Source organism: Ammodytes marinus, assembly GCF_949987685.1.
Source record: "Ammodytes marinus genome assembly, chromosome: 23".
Lineage (NCBI taxonomy): Eukaryota > Metazoa > Chordata > Actinopteri > Uranoscopiformes > Ammodytidae > Ammodytes > Ammodytes marinus.
The window spans coordinates 2,288,885-2,310,784 of NC_137227.1; the positions used below are offsets into that span (position 1 = coordinate 2,288,885).

The window sequence follows — 21,900 nt, forward strand, 5'->3', positions numbered from 1 at the left end:
CTCTTGTTTATATGCCAATGATACACCCAGTGTTTTCTGCCTTTGCGTCCAATGTCCAGCAGGGTGAAAATAGTATCCAGCCGAGGTCCCGACCCTCCTAGGGGGGTCCGGGGGTATGTCCCCTCGGGAGATTTTTTAAAGTTTTTAAAGTGAAATGCATGAATCTGGTGCACTTTGAGAGGGAAATTAAGAGGCTAAATCTGAAGAATTTTGTATGAAAAAAAATGGAGACACTGTGTCAGATGAATTAGAAGCTATTGGAGAAGGACACAGATTTTCCATAATAATATTAATTTAAAATAAAATATTATGCAGGGTCCTCTGGGATGGGCTTGTTGCTCATTTTCTTTTATGGGACATATTTCTCTGTAATATAATGAGTGCATTTAAATTATTAAAAAATTAAAAGCGCCATATTACATTATATTTTTAAAATGTGCCACGGGCCAATCAATCAGTGTTTGACACCCCTGCACTAGTGGGTTAACTAAGAAATGCAAAAAAAAAAAAAAAATTTTAATGAAAAGGGCATTTTAATTTAAATATATATATTACATTATATTTTTTAAATCGGCCACGGGCCAATAAAAAGCGGGGCCGTAGTTTGGAGACCCCTGATTTAGAGTCTTTAACTTTCTGCTCACCTTATGTGAAGTCCAATATTTACAGACGTTTTTTTGCTTTGTTTAATTCTCCACTAACTCTTACTAGCTGAAGCTAAATGCTCCACTAAGTTCACTAGCTCTTCGCCAACTTTGTCTGCATGTCTTTTAGTAAAAACAGTGAGTTGGGCTCCAAAACGCTTTGTAAAGCTGAGATGAACTGAAGTCAGGTGATTTTCTTTCAGTTAGCAAACACAATTTCCATTTTCCACATTTCAAATGGTTTTTTGATCTATTATCAATATAACACATATTGATCCGTGCAGCTTTAAAGTCACAGTGTGATGAGGAAGTTACCTTGTAGGACAGTTCATACTCCCCTTTCATTCATGTCTTCTGAAAGGTTGAATGGCGGTCGCTCTTCATGTCTCCAGCTTAGCTTATATCAAAACTCATGCAAATGTATATGTTTCTGTAAAAAAAATCATTGGTTACACCAGCAATGATATTGAAATATTTATTACAGCTTATGAAACCACTGCTTCTATTGTAAAGCAGACCAGAGCATACAGAGCACACCCACTGTTTCTGGGCCAAACTTTCAATTTGGCACTAAAACGGACAGAAGGCTAATGAGGGATATTAACATATCATTTAAAGAAAAAATAATAAAGAATTGATCGTGTCCATCGTTTGGAGATCCTTTGCTGATTAATATCCATATGAAAAAAGTTCCAAGACCCAGACAACACCAGTACTTTTTGTCATAGCTAGGTGATAAAATCTTGATCTGTAATTTATTTGTTGGCAAACAAGTTTCACTGTTACAACAAATATTAGTTATGAGGTCATTCAACTTGAAAACCATTACAAAAAAGGAATAAATAAGGAGCCATAATCATATAGCCAATAATAAAAACCTATCTGTGCCCACTAAACTTACTTCCATCCTCCGTTTCAGCACTGTTTCTTTCAACAAATCAAGAAAATAAATAAATAGCCTTCTCGCTCCAAACACTCTTTCTTTAATAAGTAAAACAACCATCTTTGCTTTTTTTTTTTTACAAGTCCCCTAGTGCTCATAAATGTTCAATTTGTTCCCTTTCGCAGAAGCACGTTTTTCTCTGATTTCCAAATGCGGAATGCACTATGAACCTTTCTGAGGGACACCTCCTCATTAACTTGAACTTGTTCGGTCTCCTGGGTAATCTGTGAATCAAAGCTTTGCCGGTAAAAAAAGAGAAAACAATAAGGGAAAAAGAAAATAAATGGGAAAAGAAAATACATATGAAAACAACGGTGAATATGCGATAATGCCTGTCAGGTAAGTGTCTTGTTGTGTTATTAGGCTTCTATTCTGATAGTCATGTCTTGGAAAGTGATAAAAGAGAGAAAAAAAGAAAAAGACTGGTACCAGGAACCCAGATAGGCCAGCACAACAGAACAAAATTGCTCCTAACCACTACATTTACAGAGACAAAAGGTTTGCCTTGAACAAAAAAAAAAGGCATACTTGTATGTGCAACACTAGTTATCTGTACAATTACATAGAAATATCTCTTAATTCTCTTATTAGTTTTTTTCTCCCTCTTTATAACAACTGCTATAATTACAGTTAAGTGAAAGAAAATAAAGAACAGCTATGCTTGAAAGCATACGATCAATAATTCCTTCATGGTAATTGTTCAAAATGGTGTTGTGTTTTTTTTTTTGTCTTTTTCTATCATTGAAGGGACACTTCAGCAAACAAAATGTGCTGCAACTCACCAAAGAGGAAGAAAATCTTTCAAAAAGTCCATATAGATACAGAAGTATAATAAAATAGTCATTTTTTTCCTTTAACGTTTCCATTTGCTCTGTACTGGTCAAGTCTCTCATTTAGACTTGGTATGGTGTTGGGGCAATGCAGTTCCTTCTGACCGTCAGACTACATATCCCAGTCCTAAATATCCAGTGTGGGCAACTGTCTCTTTTTCCCACTGAGACAAGACACGCCACACCACAGAGTTTGTGGTACGGGAACAGGGAATACAACATCAACAGATTCCCAATATATCTAATCACATATAGTCACATGTTATAGCCCCCATACGCAGCAATTACTATCCTGTGTGTCAGGGAACAGCACAAAGTACAGTTAGTTGCTCCGCTTATGTCTTTGGGACACAGAATAAAAAAAAGAAAGGCTACCACTGCCAACGACTGATGGAACAAGGGGGGGGCACGCAGAAGAGAAGAGGACTATACGGTAATATAAAGGACAACCGGAGAAGTTAAGTGTGGATAGTGTGTTGTCGGGGCCTATAGGCTAGTGACCAGGTGCGAGGGCGGCTCTTGGTGGTTGGCTTCTTCGGGAGATAGATCCTCTTTGTTGGGGGGCACGATGAAGCCGTCGCTGCTGCCTCGGCCTAGCTGGTAGTAGGAGTGCAGTTGATGGAGGTGGTTGCGCGAGCCCAGGTTGGGCATGCTCTTATAGTAAACGTCGTCGGAGCTAGCCTCGGGGCTCTTAGCATCCCCGCTAGCCTTAGAGCCGTCGGCGGATTGCTGCGCGGACGCTTCGGGGAGGCCGGAGAGCATGGGCATGCTGGTGTAGAGGGAGTCTCTCTGGTGGTTGTTGTTCCCGGGCGAAGAGCACTCGTCCTGGGTGTGCTCGTTGGTGAGCAGGGGGAAGAAACTGTCGCTGTTGTCCTGCGGGATCCTCCTCCGAGACGAGGAGGAGGAGGTAGTAATGGTGGCAGCGGATGAGAAGGGATGGTGGGCTAGCGGTAAGGCTGGGGGCACTGATGATTGGTGGAGGAGGTGATTGTGAAGGTTGTCCACGGGCTGCAGCGGCGGCAACGGTCTCTGGGGCAACAGCGGGACGTTGGACTCCTCACGGATCAACTCCAGGCCCAGGCCTTCGTCATGGTGCGGGCCGAAGGTGGAGTGATCGTCCAGGCTCAGCGCCACATTCAGGCCCATCCCCATCCCCATCCCCATCCCTACTCCCAAGCCCATGCCGTAGCCGCTGTCCTTGCCCCCATTGCTGACGTTGTTCACCAGCTTGTTCATTATGTTGCGGTTGTGCTCGGTGGAGTTGTTGAGGTAGGAGGGGATGTAGTTGGAGGTGAGCTCTTTCAGGATCTTCTTCTCCAGGGTGGTGGTCTCCTTGTGGTTGTAGCCCCGGTCCATGATCTGCACGCAGTCGCTCATGTACTCGGCGCTGGCGATGCTGTAGCTGTTGCCGTGGTTACCATTCAGTGGTAGAGTATCCATGACACTTGGATCCCGGGCATTGTTCAGGATTCCCTCTGGAATGACAGATATGGGTCGGGGTCGGGGTTGGGGTTGGGGGTAGGGTAGAGTAGAGTGGGCGAATGAGTATAGGGTGAAATCTGATGGGAGGTAATTGCCACAGCTTAAATGGCAGCCATTTTTACAACACACAAATTAAACCCATCAAATACTGTAGCCCTTTTACCACCGAAATAGGTCCTGACCTTTGGGCACTTTGGGCTCGTATTGTCAGCCACAATTCTATTAAGTGCACTTTGTGAAAATAAAGACCCTACAGTATTAGGTGGGGCATTACGCACAACCATTTACAGTTGTATAATATAATCCTATTCACCGCAATTATTAGCAATATGATACACGCTTACCTTGTTACAAAAACAACATTTTATACAAACAAATTCATGTTTCATTACATTTGAAAGATAAGTCTATGGCTGATGATGAAACTGATAAAAATGATATACTGTATGTGCAAAACAAAACACAAAGTGCAAGCAAGCAAGCACAACACAGAACACACACACCATATGCACTACATTCAAGCAAAGACAGAACGCAGAAGCCATGCATTTAAGACAGACACAAACCAGAGCAACAGTTGTTGATTTGAACCCCAGTCATATAGTCCCATATGAGCATTGGGATGTAACACTGTAAAACTGCTCTGCTTTAATCATTAACTAAACATGAATTAGTTCAAATGTTTAGAAGATTTAACATTACAAGTACTTTTCCGAGTCCATTTTACAATGGTCAAAGCATATCTTTGACGGTAATTCACTGTACCGTAATTCAACTACCTCAAATAAGGCCTTCAATGAAGTTTGAAATCAAGAAAATGTTTTCAAGACCTTCAAGACGTTTATTAAGTTGATCACAGTGAATATCTTAAAAAGGGAAATTGCATTTACTATAGGCATGCAAGTTCAATAATCACAGTAACATACGTAATCCTGATCAATTCATATTGATAGTGCCTTATGAAATGTTTGAGGTGAGTCTCAATGTTGACTGTCATTGGATTACCTTAGTGGAGTGTAATAACAGCTAGGCATATGGATATCTGCCCAAGCAGCAAATGACTCAAGTCTATTTGGCATCAGGTAGTACAAACTATAATACAGCAGGCAGTGGAATTCAGAGGATGTGATTTAAACTGATTTGAACAGGTCTATCTGAAAGGCTGAGAGCCTTTTTTATATTAAAGAATTATATTACTTCCAAAAGGGAATGACATTTTTCCTCTTTTTTTCATCACCCCTTTTGTCAGCATTGAGTGAAACAGAAAGTAAAGCCAAAGTCAATTACATTTGATAAGCAATGTTTAGTTTGACTCCCATACTTGTCTCTCTGTAGGGCTCTTTAAAAAGGACAGCATGAGGGGAGGGAAAGAAGAACAGAAAACACAATAAGCATAACAGTGACAGGTCGAAGAGAAATGTTCAAACATACTGCTGGTGCAGCCAGAAAATATTTCTGGAATGCAATTTAGTTTTTTTTGTTACCATGCAAATTTCAAGTACCTACGAAAAAAAAAGAAACACAACTTATCTGCTAATAAATACAGAAGGAAACTGTTAGGCTTTTTTTGGGGAGGATTCTCGTGTTAAAATACGTGTCAAAAATGCAGCATATGTTTTCTTGCATTAGCATTTTCATCCTTGGCGATATTTCTTTCAAATCTACCGCGATGTAAGCAAATTAGAAGCCCTCCGTCACGAGCTCAGATGCAGTATTTGTATTGCATGCATAAATGATCCAGTGATCAAAGCTCTCAGTGGGTTTTTACCGAGTTTTCTTAGTTTTACACACTCACAAAGTAAGAGCAAACTCATATTGACTGCTGAGTTGGTATAAAATAGTTATAGTTCTGCACTGAGCAAATTAACATTCCAATAGTTGGAATGATTCCAGAGTGAAGTGGACTTCTTGTTAGCTGACCAGAGATGGTTTTCTAATACTCATATCTCATATTTGTATTGATGTTATAGACCAATCATTATTTGAACTAGTATTATATTATTCCGATCAAAAATTTGAAATAAAAAGAGCAGTTTAGTTTTTTGTAGAGTTCCATCGAAGGAATTTCATTTACGCATTTATGTTTAAACACTAGGATTACAATGAATGGAAATCCATGTTTGATATTCAGACTATCGTCTTCTATGCAATATTAAATAATAATTAGCCTTTTACATTTTGAGATCAAATTCAATTACATTTGTCATATAGAAAAATGGTAATCCAACAACAGCATAAAACAGAAAGAAAACAGAACAAAAAAACAACCGAGAGACAGAAGACATGGCACACAGATTCACACAACATTAGAGCACATTTAAAATAAATGACTGGGGATGTATCTGGCTCACTGAGGACATCCATTTTTGTTAATTTTTTTAAGGTGAGACATACAGCTAAAAACCTTTTATCAAGAACTGGTACATTTCTCAGAGTTTTGGCTATGCTTCCATATTATGTCTTCCTCAAAAGGGCTGTATCCTAAATATGTTCTTTAAACATGTTGGACACTAAGATGTTGTAATATTTTACTCATAATTAGTTAGATATTGTTACATTTGGTCATCTAATCAAACAATTCTGAATAAAGTTTGTTTTTAATCAAAGTCATCAGCTGGCAAAGTTTCATGATGATATAAGTTACACGATGTCACCCTATTCACCTGCAGTGTCTCACCTTAAAACATCAATGTCGTCCACACACATTTTTCTGAGTGTGACTTATGTGGCCGAATCGCATGCCCAGACCAGAAGCCAAGATACACCTCAAATGGAAAAACCCCACAGCTAAACAAACCTGTAGGGTTTTTTTGTGATTAAGCTATCATTTGTCCAACACATAACATCTAGGGCAGTGTGTTTTTTTTATATATCAAAGCCCTGCAAAAAACCTTAAGGGTGGACATTGGCATTCTGGCTTTGTGAAAGTCCACTACTTTTAACTCTCCAATCAAAAAGATGCTCCCTGCTCCTGGGCGGGAACAAAGAGTGTGCAGTCTCACAGTTTTTCTCCAGGACCGGACATGAAAAGAAGACACTGCCCTAGCCACAATGTTAAAGAATGAAAAGAAGCTAGCACACCTTGCGTGTTGTACATGCCCAGCGGGTTGTTATAGATTGCTGAGTCCCCAAGCAATGTATTATAGGGATTGTTAGTGCCATGAGGACGCAGGAGTGCATTAGGTATAAGATGGTTAGCCATAGCCCCTGGAGCAGCCAGAAGGAGACAGAGCCAGACAGAAAGAGGTAGGTGGGTATAGGTCAATTGAGATATAGACAGAGAGAGAGAGAGAGAGAGAGAGAGAGAGAGAACATACACATCAGTAGGGCAGATGCAGCTGAGCAATGGCAGCCATTAACATCCGAATGATCACATGATCATTAATGCCAAGGGTTTTTGCTACATGAAAGTGGCAGAGCTGAACGATATGGCTAATGGGAACCGACGGAAAGTGCGTTCATTTTATAGTTAATGCCAGCGGCCGTTAGCGCCCGGCCCGCTTTTTTATGTGCCACATTCAGACAGCAAACTCTTGTTAACAGACATACATTACAGAGACGCATCCACATACCTGAACACAACACATGTAATGTTACATTTCCAAGAACCACACATGACAAAGGGCAGTAATCACTCGGGACAATTGCCCTGCGTTCCAAATCACATACTTTTTCTTTTTACTACACTACATACTAAAGTACAGAAGAGTTTTAGAGCCACAGGACAGAAAACATATCACATAAGGAAGATTTTTTTGAAATTATGTCAAGAAATGTCAAGAACAAAGACGGAATACTCCAAAATGCTATTGGAGTTAGTGGGGCATTTACAGTATGTATTTTCAGCATACTACAGTTGACGTGCATGTATGGGGACATCCTAATATTTTTCTGGCATACTAAAAAGTAGGGAAGTATGGGGAATGGAACGCAGGGTTGGTCTTTGAAGCTGAGGTAATACATAAAAGTGAAAGTCCCACAAATTCTTGGCTAAATCTTAGCAGTGTCAAGCTTTAGATGTCTAATACGAAAGGACGCAAAGGCTATGTAATAGGATGTAGTAGACTAAACATTCTATACGTTCTATGCCCTTTTTTGAACAGTGTTTAAGGTAAGATGCACTGTTAGCAGTTGAAGTACCTACATACATCTTTGAATACAAAAAATTATTAATTAACAAGCAGTCAAAAATAATTTTTCCTTATCATACTTTTTAACTAACTGTTAAAGTTAATGCTAGCTTTAGGAGATACATAACTAAAGCTGAGAAAATAGACGGACGACGGTCACAATTCTAAATAGTACAAAAAACCCTTAAACTGCCTGGAAATGAGAGGCCTGCTTTTGTAAAAATCATGGAGCCATGTTTTTTAAAAAATATGTAAGAATTTGGAGCATTTAATCTACCATTGCCAGCTGATGTGGTCCAATTTTCCATTTTCCTTGCATCTCTGATACTTGCTGCTAGCATCTTGCCCAAAATGAAATTTTGCCAACACCATACTAACACACCATGGCAACAGTCAGAGCCCTGTGATTAGCTGCATATTTTAAAAGGCTGCAATCTTAAAAACATGAATAGTGCAGATTCCCCTATGTTTGTTTCTCCATCGCTGCTGACAAAAATAAATTGTTTTCAATTGTGTGAATATGTTATGTGGAATAAAAAGTATGCTGGAAATATTTGGGACTTCCCCCCCAGACACCTGTAAACATGATATGATGCTATTTTATTTTTAAAGCAGGCATGTCTTATGAGGGCGATACATGGCATGTGCTTCCACTATGCACCATACCAGAGTGGGCGGACATGTTTTTATCTTAAGTACCAACACACAGCAATTAGATCCCACTGGCAGAGTGCATTGTTCTTTTGTGATGCACTGAATTTCTCATACCAACGGGGAGAAATACTTGTAGGCTATGTTTAACTTGTGAATTTTTTTTCAAAAGTTGACAACATTCTAACTGGAGGACCCCCCTTTGAATAAAGATGTGTTTTCAGAGGATGTAAGATACTCTTTGAGCATTATTAGATTATGTTTGTTTAGTTTTAATTATGAATATTATCATTTTTGCTTGCAAATCAGAATGTTGTTTTGAATTTAAAAAAATAGAATCAGTAATGTGTTGTTGCCGTTGCCTCTTGCCCTAATTACAGTGTATCCAACAAAAACACAGGGCCTTCTTGAATTGTCCCAATCCCACCACTTACTGTGTCTTTCTATGATAAATTGGACAGTTTCCAAAACACCACACACTGATTGTGCACTGCAATGATCCTAAACGGCTGGGAGATTAAATAAACATGCGACTGCTATCAAGATGATTGCACGCCTGCGCTATCGAAGGGGAGCGAGGGTAAGAGTTGTCATCTGCAAGGCAAGCTAGCTTTCAGGTGAGAAGGGAGGAGGGGTTGGTGTGGTGAGGGGTTGGAGATTGAAAAGGGACAAAATCGGCAAAAAATATTCGCACCTCAACACATAATTCCTTAATAACATCACAGTAGCAGCCACAGATTAGTGCAATATCTTTTGAGACCTATGCTTCTCGTGAAGGCAGAACACACTTCCTCCTCTATCAAGATCCAGCCTGGAATAAGCCAAGGGTGTAAAGATACCATACTGATTTCTACTTCTGACTTTTTTTGCCTTTTATGACAGACCCATGTGGGCTTTTTTTCTTCAACTCCCGACCTCCACAATGGATACAGGCCGTGTCTGCTGATGCCGCTGAGCTGAGTGCCTAATTATTGAGATCTTGACACTTCCCTCCCTGTGTCGAACATTAATCCATCATTGTAATGGTGCATTAGTGTCCGCGCAAGCAGGCGCCCAGAGCGAAATTTAGAGAGAGAGAGAGCAAGTGTGGAACTGGAGCCCTCCATCAAGAAGATGTGATGAGGAAGGATTGAGGGGAAGAGTGGTATAGGGGATGCCAGCCAGAACAGGACGCCACTTGCTACTTGATGTCAGAATAAGTCTGGTATCTATTTTTTCTGCATAACCCGAGACAATTCCACATTGAACTATTTTTACTGCGTTCGCTGTTTAATGCATTATGGTGAAATGCTTTTTTTTTTTTACGTGTTTCTGAAAGTGAATTGGCGCTGAATTGATTTTTTTAGGTTGTTGTCCAGCACTTTCCCTGAGAGTAGACGCCCAGTTTGAGTTGAGTCAAATCGCACAGTGTCGCGTCGCTGGACAAAATAAACAGTAATTGTATCGCCCTCATCAAATGCATTAAGACTAGACATTTCATGAGATGGGTTTTGTTTTACAATTGCATTTACTTCATTGCATTTCTTACTCTTTCAATTAAATGCAATCTTTTCTTCTGTATTTTTCCTTTAAATCATTAGACGGTGGGAAAATGATTTGTTGATGCTCCAATATCACGGACGAAATTAACAATTTTCCCTAGCAGTCGGACGCCAAAGAAAGATTCTATCATCTTAATCAATGCCGTGTATTCACAATCACGTTCTCTGTCATCCAGGCAGAATGTTGACACACCCCGCTATTTGAGCAAGACATTGCATTTTCATCCCTCTTATTTTTAAGAACTTTGCTTCATGTTTTTGCGATGCCTTTCAGGTGAATATAAAAATAGCTCTTTTACTTGGATATTTCATTTCTTGGAGCATTTGGAGGCAAACAATGGTGCCTAGGGCTTGGGATGTTGGTCCAAGGTTGTGTGGTTAGAAGCTTTTGGTGAGTGTTGTGTGGGGAAAAAGGAAGAGTTATTCATAGAATCTAAATGTGAAGGCCGGTTTAGCGGTTTAGTAGTCATTCAACTGGATATCTGCTGGTGGACAAAGTACCTCTGTTGAGTGACGCAGAGCTGTTGATGTCTCCGGTCATGAAAGAGGATTCAGACTGCTTCCTGACCGTGTCGTTCCACATTCGGCGGATGCGGCTCTGCAGAGAGAAAAAAACACAAAACAGGTGATAGCTCGTCACACATGTTTACTCTGGACACTGAACACTAGACAACTATTAATGTAAAAGTAAGTCTGCAGAAATAGGATAGGTTCCGGAAAAATTGTTAGTACATTTCTCAAAATATTTCTTTCGCCTTCCTTTCAACACAATAAACTAATAGACTAATAAGGCTTTCTTAAATCTAGCCTTTAAACCATGAAATGTGTCGGCCACTGGGATACGTAACCCCCCCTAATTGAAGATGAACAGTAGTACCAGGCAGGATGGGTGAAGTCAATAATAAATTCATCAGTCAAGCTCTACGAATCACTGTCTCAGGTTTGCAAAGGCTCAATCCGAGAAGGGGTTCAGGCCTGGTTAATTATGATACAGTCCCATGGGCAGCAGCACAAGCTAAAGGGTCTGGACATATCCAACCACAGAGATGACTGTGTGCTAACCTGTGCCAGAGGGGTTTAGCAGAACATTTTACAAATGAATAATATAACAGGTTTGGTGAAAATAATGTTTTACACAGAGGATATTTGTTGTTGAGTTGTTGTTCCTATTGTCAGCAATTTAAGTATCATTGTGATCCATTCCATGACAGAAATGCATTAAAGGGGGGCGCCTTTAGCTCAGTTGGTAAGGCGTCCCCTCCATGGGCCTCGGCCAGCAGCAGACCCGGGTTCGATTCCAACCCGCGGTCGTTCTTTGCATGTCACTCCCCTCTCTGCCCCATTTCAACTCTGTCTCTACACTATCAATAAAGCATAAAAATGCCAAAAAAATATCTTAAAAAAAAATGCATTAAAGTTCACCAATTATACACAATGGACTTTTCCATGGTTTTCAACATTAACATAGATCCCTTGTGTGACTAGAAATTTCCAAAGTATGAGAGAAACAAAACTCTCTCTTTTTCTTCACCTCCACCTTTCTGAAAACCTGCGTTCAATAAAAACCCCAGTCAATAAGGGGAACGGCAGGGCTTGACATTCAGACCATGATCACGTTTTATATTCATAAATGCCTACACACACACACAACATTGTAAATAATGTGTAAAAAATGCCAAAGAGCAGGATTAATATTGCAATCTTAGACGGATCATGCCGATCTAGGCGCCTATGGTGTCAAGCCCTCAGGTGACGGACAGCTCATATATTCTAACGCACCGTATATGGTAACTGGAGGATCTCATTAACATAGTGTGCGTAATGTTGTCCGCAGTGCTTTTAGACAGCGGAATAGGCTGACAATGATCATGTTGTTTGGTTTGCAGTTTTTCCAGACAGATAAAAACCATTAACAGCCAGTGGGTTTTGAATGTACTTTGCTGATTGCACTTTCATTTGGGAGAAACAAACAAAAGCCAAGTCTCTTTGAGTGTTCCCATCCCTGCCTTGTATGTATGGTGCCACAGTGAGCGTGAGGTTAGAGCCATAACTGTAGTCAAAGCACAGTGTTATAATTTAACACTTTGATCTGTATTCAGAATGCAGTGTGTGGTCTGCCACTGCATGCTTGACTCTAAGGACTATTTATAATTGAACACTGAAAGGAAATCACACTTCTTTACAATATGGATAGGATGTTCAATTATAGTGTATCATGGCAGTCCAACCTATCCTCCCATGTCCGCGTGCCAGGAATCCAGTAACAGCTGACATATAACCACCATAATGCAGTGAATTCACACATTCTGGGCAGAGACATTCAAATATGTATGTGTGAGCAATGCCTCTACAAAAGCTATAGAGGCTATACTTTAGTCAGCCTTGCCAGTTCTGAAGTGCAGCCCGCTCGGGTGAAAATGAATTACTGACTTTATGTACTTACTAGCTCAGCAAGCATTTTTTTCTGGTATCACTTCCTAAAAAATATGCTGTGCTTCCTTAAAATCTACCTTGGAAACCCAAACAGCTTTTTTTTATCTCATTTGATCATATCTGTGTAAAATCAGAGATTATTATCTAGTGCAGTGGTTCCCAAACTTTTTCTGCAGGTCACTTTTGTATAAAGAAAACATTTTACCCCCCACCCCCCCAACATAAACACTCTCTCAGACACATCCTTTACTTGCACACTCCTATAGAATGTATATAAAACATTGTCTGTAGTTAATAGAGAACTACAACTAGCCTGTGTCCACAAAGTTATAATCCCGCTTACTTTAAGCGTGGATAATAGTGACTGAGTGTGCAATTGTTTGTCTTTGTTTGGGAAAGAAGACATTGTAAGGTGAGAATCAATCAAGAATCTATAGGAAAAGAGAGAATTAAAAAATTGTCCCGCCTACCTGTGAGCCCGCAGAGTAACGTCCCGGGACCCGGGAGGCGGTGCCTTTCCCGGAGCCGATGGAGCTGTCCACACTTTTGCCACTGCAGCAGTGAGTACGCAGGCATTTTCCATACTCCTTTCGCACCTGTATGAAATAGAAGCACAGATAAGGACATGCACAAGCTACTAATTAGACCACGTCCAAAGGGTCATTATATCAGGGCAGTTGGTCATACTGCAGAGGCTTTTCTGGCATATTTGCTGAAGCAGGTAGGGGAGAACGGGGTAATTTGTCACACGGGTTGGTTGTCACAATCGTTATATCTCGGAACCAGAAGGCGCTGTCTGTGAAATTTTGATATGTAAATATCCAGAATTGGGATCAGAGGTCACCTGCATAGTCTTCCTTAGGATTAGACTGCTGAATTTGAGGTGAGATGACTGTTTGTGTTTTTCATGTCAAATTGAAAATATTTAGCTCCTCAGTATTTTTCTTCTAGGCTTTTACACAATGGGTTTATAACAAAACAATTGTTACCCATACAAAGTGTGAAGGGTAAACTATAGTTTAGATTGTGGTTAGCAAGCTAATTAGTTGTCAGATGGTTGTTGGCCTTGATGCTAGCAAGAAATTCAAGTTGGGGTTGGTCGTCAAATTTTTTGGGGGGTTGGTTGTCACATGTTATCTCAAGGCTGCAGCCAGAAAAGGAACCCAATAACGAAATAAATTGTCAAGCTGTATCCTCACTGACTCCCCAGAGAAGGAAAGAATAGAGCAGGAAAAGGCAGCTAGCAAGCAAAAGAAAAAATCAAAAACAACCCAGTGCATCCCAAACTAGACCAGCTGCCAAGGCTACAGAACGTTATGTAGGCCTATTTGTCAACTTGACAATGCAATTAAACTTTCAAATTTAGTTCTACTTTCTTGCCTTCTTTTTAAGATTATTCCCATTAAGATTGCATTGTGACAAACAACCCCATAGTGTTTGACAACCAACCCCTTGATGGGGTTGGTTGTCACAATGTGTAAGGGTGTCTTTGATGATTAATTTCTTCTTTATTACAATACGATAGAAAAAGTGAGGGGTACACATTTCAAGCCAACACCTTAAGCTTCAATTTAATATAGGAATGACTATTGAAATATTTTTAGGTGATAAGCAATTCTCACTAGAGTAAAAAGTGTGCCTACTTACCCCGTTCTCCCCTACTACATTTTTTAACGTCACCTAAAATGCAAAATGCACTTTTTCGTGTTTTCTCAACATTAATTTGGCTCTCTGGTTTGTCTCCAGACTCCCAATGTATGATCAAATAAAACAACCCTCACTCTTTTCGTCTATACCTCCATCTTTCTGAAAACCTGATATGATCAAAAAACACTCTATAAGCCCCGCCCCTAGATACGCCTGATTCCAAATTCTGAACTTAAAAAATGAGCACATTATAGGACCTTTAATGACATGTTAACTGAGGTCACACTGTACAGAACAGGTGAAAAATCACACACACAGCACATGTTAGGAAGGAGTCCATACCTTCTTCTGCAGCACACAGTGGAAGATGAAGATGAACATTCCCTGCAGGGAGTTGAAGATGGTGAACAGGTAGGCCATGACCACCGTGCTCTCGTTGACATACATCAGGCCAAAAGCCCAGGTCAGGCCCAGTAAGCACAGCAAGGCAATGGCTCCAATCACCCAGGATCTGCAACACAAACACAGACATCTTTCAACCCATTTGACAGTTGGTTTATTAAAAGGTGCACTATGTAACTTTGGTTGTGTCAGAGAAGGTTAACATTTCATTAGGTATATTCCCATAAATGAATAATCAAACTTTCCTTGAAGGAAAACTGAAATCCTGGAAAACTGTTTGAAAAGTTAGAAAGCTACTGTAAAATATACTGTTTCACTGTTGTTGTTTACAGCAGCAGGGCCCACAGTTTGGTTTTTACAAACATATTCTAGTTGTACGTTTGGTTCCAGGTGTCTCAAAATAATTGAATTTTGATTTATGGTGATAAAATAATTCTATACCAATAATGACATGGTAGAATGAATATGTTACATATACAGTATTCTATATATTAATATGTATGAAAACTAACTGCAGGCTCTGCTAACGCAAACAAATCCCCCTCCTCTGAAACTACACAGTGTAGCTTTATGTTCAACACATTTTGAAAATGGTTTTGAACTTATGAAAAGCCCCTTTAACTTGTACCAACACAAAGTAATATAACACTTTTAACAGCAGTGTGTGCTGCTGCTGAATGCTGAATGCTGAAATATCCCCAAAAATCTTTTTTCAATCTATCATTTAGCCCAGAGTCAGAAATCAAGGTTTTTTCAGTGAGAAGGGAAAAACAATGCACAAAACGAATGAGGAGGGAAAAGAAAATGAAACCTGACGTGTTCTCAGTCTGTCCTTGTCCTTTTTCCTTTTCCTTACACGCACTACTTTCAGCTGGTGACATTGACTATTTGAAAGGCCAACACAGACGATCGTAAAACTGAAACTTCCTTCATATACACAATAATGGAGGTCTGAATAAATGGGCAGGCAAGCTAAATGTGACATTTTCATTAGAAGAATATTTACATGAGTACATTACAAGTTGGATTTCTATTGCCTGAGGGGTTAGGGAGGATAAGAGTCTTGTAAATTCCTCGCTCAAGCTGAAAGGTTGAACTAAGATGAACGCCCTTGAGAATGCAGGGTCCATTAGGAATGAAGGGCTTTATCTGTGTGTGGGCACACAGCGCCTAGTAGGGGCATTTTTGTTTCTTCACCCTTTTGGTATTTTAGGGACTTAAAAAATGAATATCTGCCTCTTGGCCCGCATGTCTCATCCACAACCATCTGCATCTATGAAGATCTTCCCTTGCAGTTCATTAAATCCTCTAACAGACATCTGAAGAAGGCATTTAATGTATCTGCTGGCTCTAATTTATACTCGGAAGAAGGAGATTTCCGACTTGGTAGTTCCGAGTTCCGACCTGTCTGTGTTCCAGTGCATCTGCTCGCGAAAGTATGGACGCCTACAACCTTTCTCGTCCAAATAACTAAACGTTAGGCTCTAACAAGTTACTGTTGCCAGGTACCAGGTAAGTCGGACATTTCCGAGTTCCCTGTCCAACTGGAACGCACCGTCAAAAGCCGGCTCATGACACACGTGACGACCAAACATGATGCGATTGGTTGGCTAATCCAGAGTGGCACTGGGCAGATCCAATAGTTTTAAACTTCAACAGACACCCGCCTCCAAGTGAGTGAACGTTTGCCAATTACAGCACTTCCAGACCTTCTGTACAAATGAAATGAAGTACGATGGTCTGGTTGGACCCATGGTTGGACCAGGCTATGTTACACCCATTGTGCATATGACAATAAAACAATCTTGCATCTTGTTAAAGCACAATTCTCTTCACCAGAATATTCAAGTATAACTTTGATTAATGATTGCAACACCTGCCTTTTTTCTCATGCATATAAGTGGTTGGTTATATGTTGGTGTTCTAGCTATTATGTCTATGCAACACCATGTGCTAGATCAGAACCACTGTTGGTCATATACCTTTATTGACAGCAGTGTGAATACAGTAGTCAATGTGTAGAAACTCTTGCATATTGTCTACCTCCAGTTGTAATGTATTAATGTCTATGTTGTATATAATTGCAACTGGTGTTATGCTATAGTTTATTGCATCCATATACACAGTTAATTATTACCAATAGAAACTACCAGACAATAAATATGTCATACAATATGAATGTATCTAGAAAAACGAACTTATCCTGACTTTGGCGGCATAATTGAGCTGCTGTATTTTTGTGACGCATCCACAAACCAAACAACAAATTGCAGCTAGTGCCCTACAACTATCTATCAACACATTTAAACCATGTATCTATTACCTTTAACTATATTTGAACAATTTCTGAATTACCTTTGGCTAACTATGTCAACCATTTATCCATTCATTTGCGTTATCTACAGTATGTAAACCATTTCTATCTTTTTATGCAATTTCAATCCAAATATATATGGATATCTTTTTTTAAACACATTTATTTGTCTTCTTTTGTTAAGCACTTGAGCTACTCAACTACAACCTCACAATGCTTAGTAGGTGTAGAAGTACATGAGGTTAAGTACACTTTGATTCTCCAAGTAAGTGCTCTTGTACAGATTGAATGGTAAAAAAGACAACCAACACAAGTGAGGGCCGTATCTACATTACAACACTGATATATCTATATAGTGCATTGTGAAGATACAGGTGCCATTTAAAAGTAATATTGCCTGTCACATCTGTAGCCTATATGTATATATAAGACAGGAGTGCTGTGTGCACACTAATTCAGCCTTCAACATGACAGAGTATTACACAATAAATCATGTTAATGTTTCGGAGAGAGAGACAGCCAGATGGATTTAGGAGCGGATTTGTTTCGAATGAATGAAAGATGGTATTATGGGGGGAAAAAAGTCAAATTCTCAATTCTGTCTTACTTGATCTCTGGTTCATAATCCTGATAGCTGAGCAGTGTGACGAAAACAGAAACATAAAAATGAAAATAAAAAACAGAACAGAACAGAAATTAATAAAATCATAGAACAATGAGATGGACAGCTGTAATCCAATAATGTGTGACCATAAATACAATGGACACATTTTTAGACAATGAGTGCAAAACAATACACCAAGGAGGAGGAGGAGGAAGAGGAGGAGGAGGAGGAGGAGGAGGAGGAGGAGGAGGAGGAGGAGGAGGAGGAGGAGGATGGCTTATTTTTTGGCAATGGAGATTAAAGCTAACATTCACAGCATCAACATCCAAAACATGACAGGGCTGGACATTCATACATTTTGGGAAAGGGGATTTGGTTAGGGATTTTTTTTCTTTTTTGTGGGGATAACTAAACTTATCTCAGTTAACAGCTGTATATCCAGCTCCAACTCATAAATTCTGGCAGACCTTCACGTTTAAGCTGTTATAAATGGGCCAGGTGTGCGGCAAAATAAATGATTTATGAATTCACCGGGGCGACCATTAAACATCATTTTCCCAGGGCTGTCTTAATGACCTGGTGGGAGAGGCACTTCATCAAGGCGACTGCCCCCCAGAATGGACACACAAAGAGAACCAAATATTGTCCTCTAACTAAAACCAACAGCGAGGAATGGCCGTGTGATAGAGACGCAAGAGTTCATGAAAAATGACATCCGAGAGGACAGGATATGAAAAGGGCTGCTACTCATATCACACGTGGCTTATCTCTTCTTTTAGAGTTATCAGATAAATATGGCGATGGATTTGAGAAGCTGCGTGGAAAAGGAGCCTTGAGGCGCAACTTTCTGAGACTGCATAACAGTCACTGAGAAAGCAAATAAACATCTCACTTACAAACGAGAGAGAGAGATTATCTGCACTTGAGTTTTTTTTTTCATCCAGCCTGGAACGTTGCATGCCTTAAAGCTACCGATAGAAGAAAAGTTAAAGAAGCTCTCAGTTCTAATTTATGGCATCGTTAAGCTTAAAAAGTGTAGTTTTTGGCAAGCAAATCACGTTATTTGGGTGATATTTTAAATTAAATATGTTTTTTTTTATCAGATTTTTAAATGTTGAATATCTTACAGAGCAATCTAGGTTACTTAAAAGCTTCTGTGCTTGTGTCGAAAAACCAAACATACATCTAGTTGGTTGTACAATACACTGTAAGGATATACTATCCGTCCCTGAAGGCAGCAGCAGAGCACTTATAGGCTTTTCAAGCAGAAAAAAGAGTGAGATAAGCCTTTTTTTCTGTGTGTGCTGTGAAAAGCCTAGACCTTCTAATCGCAATACAAGAAACCCACCGAAATGAGCAATCTCAGGGAGATAACTACTTGAGACGGTGGGATCAAATTACCGCCAATTTCCTTTTTAAAATGACTTTAATTTGCGGAGGTGCCATTCATCGCAATGGCATACATCATTTATGTATGAGATTGCAATTGGTCAATTCAAACTTGTTTTAAATCTGTATAAAGTCCTCTTTATAAAAGACCATGTCAGGTCGCAAACGAGGAAGTGCTGTGATCAAGCCCTCAACAGGGTTTTAATTATTTAGCCAAAGGTATGCTTGAAAATGCTAATGGGCTCAAAGTGTTTGGGACATCAGTAGCGCCCACGTTTCTGATCTTCTTCTTATCTTTGACATCATCTTCCATAGCATATTTCATTAGAAGCCCGGGGAGGAAGCCTTTGCAAGTCCACGTTCATACCTCTCTCTGAGAAAAAAACCTTCCATCAATAGTTCTCTATTAATATGCCTTATTTCATAGCCAGGGTTGTAACCCATGACTCACAGAGCAGTCAGTGGCAGCGCCTGTCTCCATTAAGGGGAGGTGGGGGGTTAGGAGTGTGTGTGTGCGTCTGTATGTGTGTGTGTGTGTGTGTGTGTGTGTGTGTGGGTGTGTGTGGGTGTGTGTGTGTGGGGGGGGGGGGTTAGGAGTGGGAGAATAAAAACACATCAAACACAATATCTATTCTACACACCCCTCTACTGAGAGAAATGTAGCATCTTACCAGTGCCACTCTACAATAACACATCCATCATAATAACGGTAGCTAAAATGAAAAAAATAAAAAATAGGAGGATGAAAAACAGAAAAAGATGTTAGAGATTAAACACGGCGTGAGATAAAAAGGCAAGATGTGAGCGCTAATCAAAAGAATAAAACCATCGGAGGGGAGGGGAAGACATAGGCTAAGAAAAGAGAGATGAAAGATTCATATTAAAACAAGGCGGCGTGATGAAATCCGAATGGGAAATGTGACATCCAAAGACTGTGAAGAGGAACATAACAGCAGCAAACAGATAAGACAGAAGAAGACACACCATATTGAACTCAGCTTAATTGACTTAATTAACCCTTTAGTATTGTCCTCATCTCACCGGCTCACCCCTGTCACTCAAGTAACGCTCATATTGTCATCCGAATGATCTATTCATTAAATGTTCTATATTTATGCATCTCATTCTTTGTAAAATAAAATAAAAATGTAGTTTATTTCTCTGAGGCTTTTGATAGGCCTGAATAGTCACCTACTACATTACGACCCCAATGCCTAGTTGGGGACTACATATTCGCCGAAACACAATTTTGCAGTGTTTAGAGATACACAACGGTCACATACAGTTGATAGTAACCCATGTTCATTTCTTTTCATTATACCTACCTATTTCCATTCATTCATGATGGAACAGCATTGGTGGCACCAGCCTATGCTTATGACAGGGTATATATATATGATCTGGCTTAGCAGTGTTGTTAACAACAAATAACAAAAAAAACAGTCTTCTTAATGGTGGTTTTTTTTGTGGTTGTGTGTTGAGTAATGGCTCTTGACATGAGAAGCGTGACTGACGAATGAGGGGCTTACACGAGGCAGCGCGGCTTCACACCATTTCTCCAGTGGTCATGTGAAACATTGCCTGAGCGTTCAAAGTCAGTAAAGCTTTGGGGTCAGGCGGTCACTTGTTTGCTCCATTACAGAAGGCCAGTGTAATAGATCACACCACACCAGCAGTCAATACTTTGCTGCAGAACAAACTACGCAATGTATCTTTGCCGCACCGAAGATGGGCAACATATATAAATTGACTTGAAAAATGATGAAAAAAAAAGAGTTTGTATACTGCTCAGTGTACTTGCTCAACTGGTGCAGTCGCTGCATCAAAGTGGTCTGCTGAGCAATCTCTTTCCACACACAGCCCTCTGTATATAAGAGAGAGACAATCAAGGGGCGGAAGGTGGTCCGCCGTGTACTCCTGCCCAGCGTTTGAACCACCACACTTGTGTAATGCATGGGGGGTGTTTGAGATGGAGGCTGTTGTCTGCATATAGTACATACTGCACTTGTACTAACTCAATTGGGTTGGCTTCTAATACTCGATCTACTGCTGACATGTATGTGAGTAGAGTTCTTTTTTTTTTTTAAATATATTTTTTGGGCATTTTTATGCTTTATTGATAGTGCAGAGAGACTGAGGTGAAATGGGGCAGAGAGGGGAGTGACATGCAGAGAACGACCACGGGTGGGAATCGAACCCGGGTCTGCTGCTGGGCCTGGCCCGGGAGGGGGACGCCTTACCAACTGAGCTAAAGGCACCCCCGTGTGAGTAGAGTTCTAACCAGCGTTTTCAAAAGGATGGGAATGGCATGGTAAAAGGCCACTTGTCTCACGGGTTGAAGGCGATCTCCCAAAAACAAACAAACTAAAAATTAAACAGAAGAAAAGAAAAAAACTGATCTAAAATTCATATAATTTACAAAGAGGCTAACTTTGATGCAGCTGCTGCACAATTCAGCCATAACCCAATTGCAGTTATTCCATGGCTGCAAAGGGCATAGTACTTATTCCCATTCTCTTTGTTACACTGCAGGATCAAATAGGACCGCACTATAGCTGTGTCAAAGCAAGGCAGGTATTTCTGTTCATGTAACCTTTAGACGTATTTGGTTGTAGCAGCTTTTTCTTTTATAAAGCATAATGTTTTGGGGATAAGTCTTTGGTTAACTTATTCTCCAATTAGTTAACTCAAATAACTCAACTTTGCTTTATCTACAGGTCACCCTTTGGACCATGCTTAAAAGCAGCACTTAAAACACCATGGCTTGGCTCATGAACATACATCAGTGAATTTGTAATGGAAATAAAAAAACCTCACATTGGCACAGTATGCTGCTATATCAATCACGTATAAAACTGTTTATTTTTATTTTTTATTATACATACTGTAC

At 40.0% G+C, this 21,900-nt stretch overlaps 1 protein-coding gene across 1 annotated transcript in view; it reads right to left on the bottom strand.

Annotated features, from left to right (window-relative positions):
- Positions 1–2,903: 2,903 nt before the first annotated feature.
- Positions 2,904–21,900, bottom strand: part of LOC307269320 (adhesion G protein-coupled receptor L3) — a gene marked incomplete at its 3' end in the record, with an annotated part of 164,878 nt that continues 145,881 nt past the window's right edge. The window contains exons 17-22 of the mRNA XM_080052261.1: positions 14,644–14,812; positions 13,125–13,250; positions 10,723–10,819; positions 6,981–7,106; positions 5,221–5,238; positions 2,904–3,892 (exon numbers count right to left, since the gene is read on the bottom strand). Coding sequence (XP_079908387.1) covers positions 2,904–3,892; positions 5,221–5,238; positions 6,981–7,106; positions 10,723–10,819; positions 13,125–13,250; positions 14,644–14,812 — 1,525 coding nt within the window. The remainder of the gene's footprint in view (positions 3,893–5,220; positions 5,239–6,980; positions 7,107–10,722; positions 10,820–13,124; positions 13,251–14,643; positions 14,813–21,900) is intronic.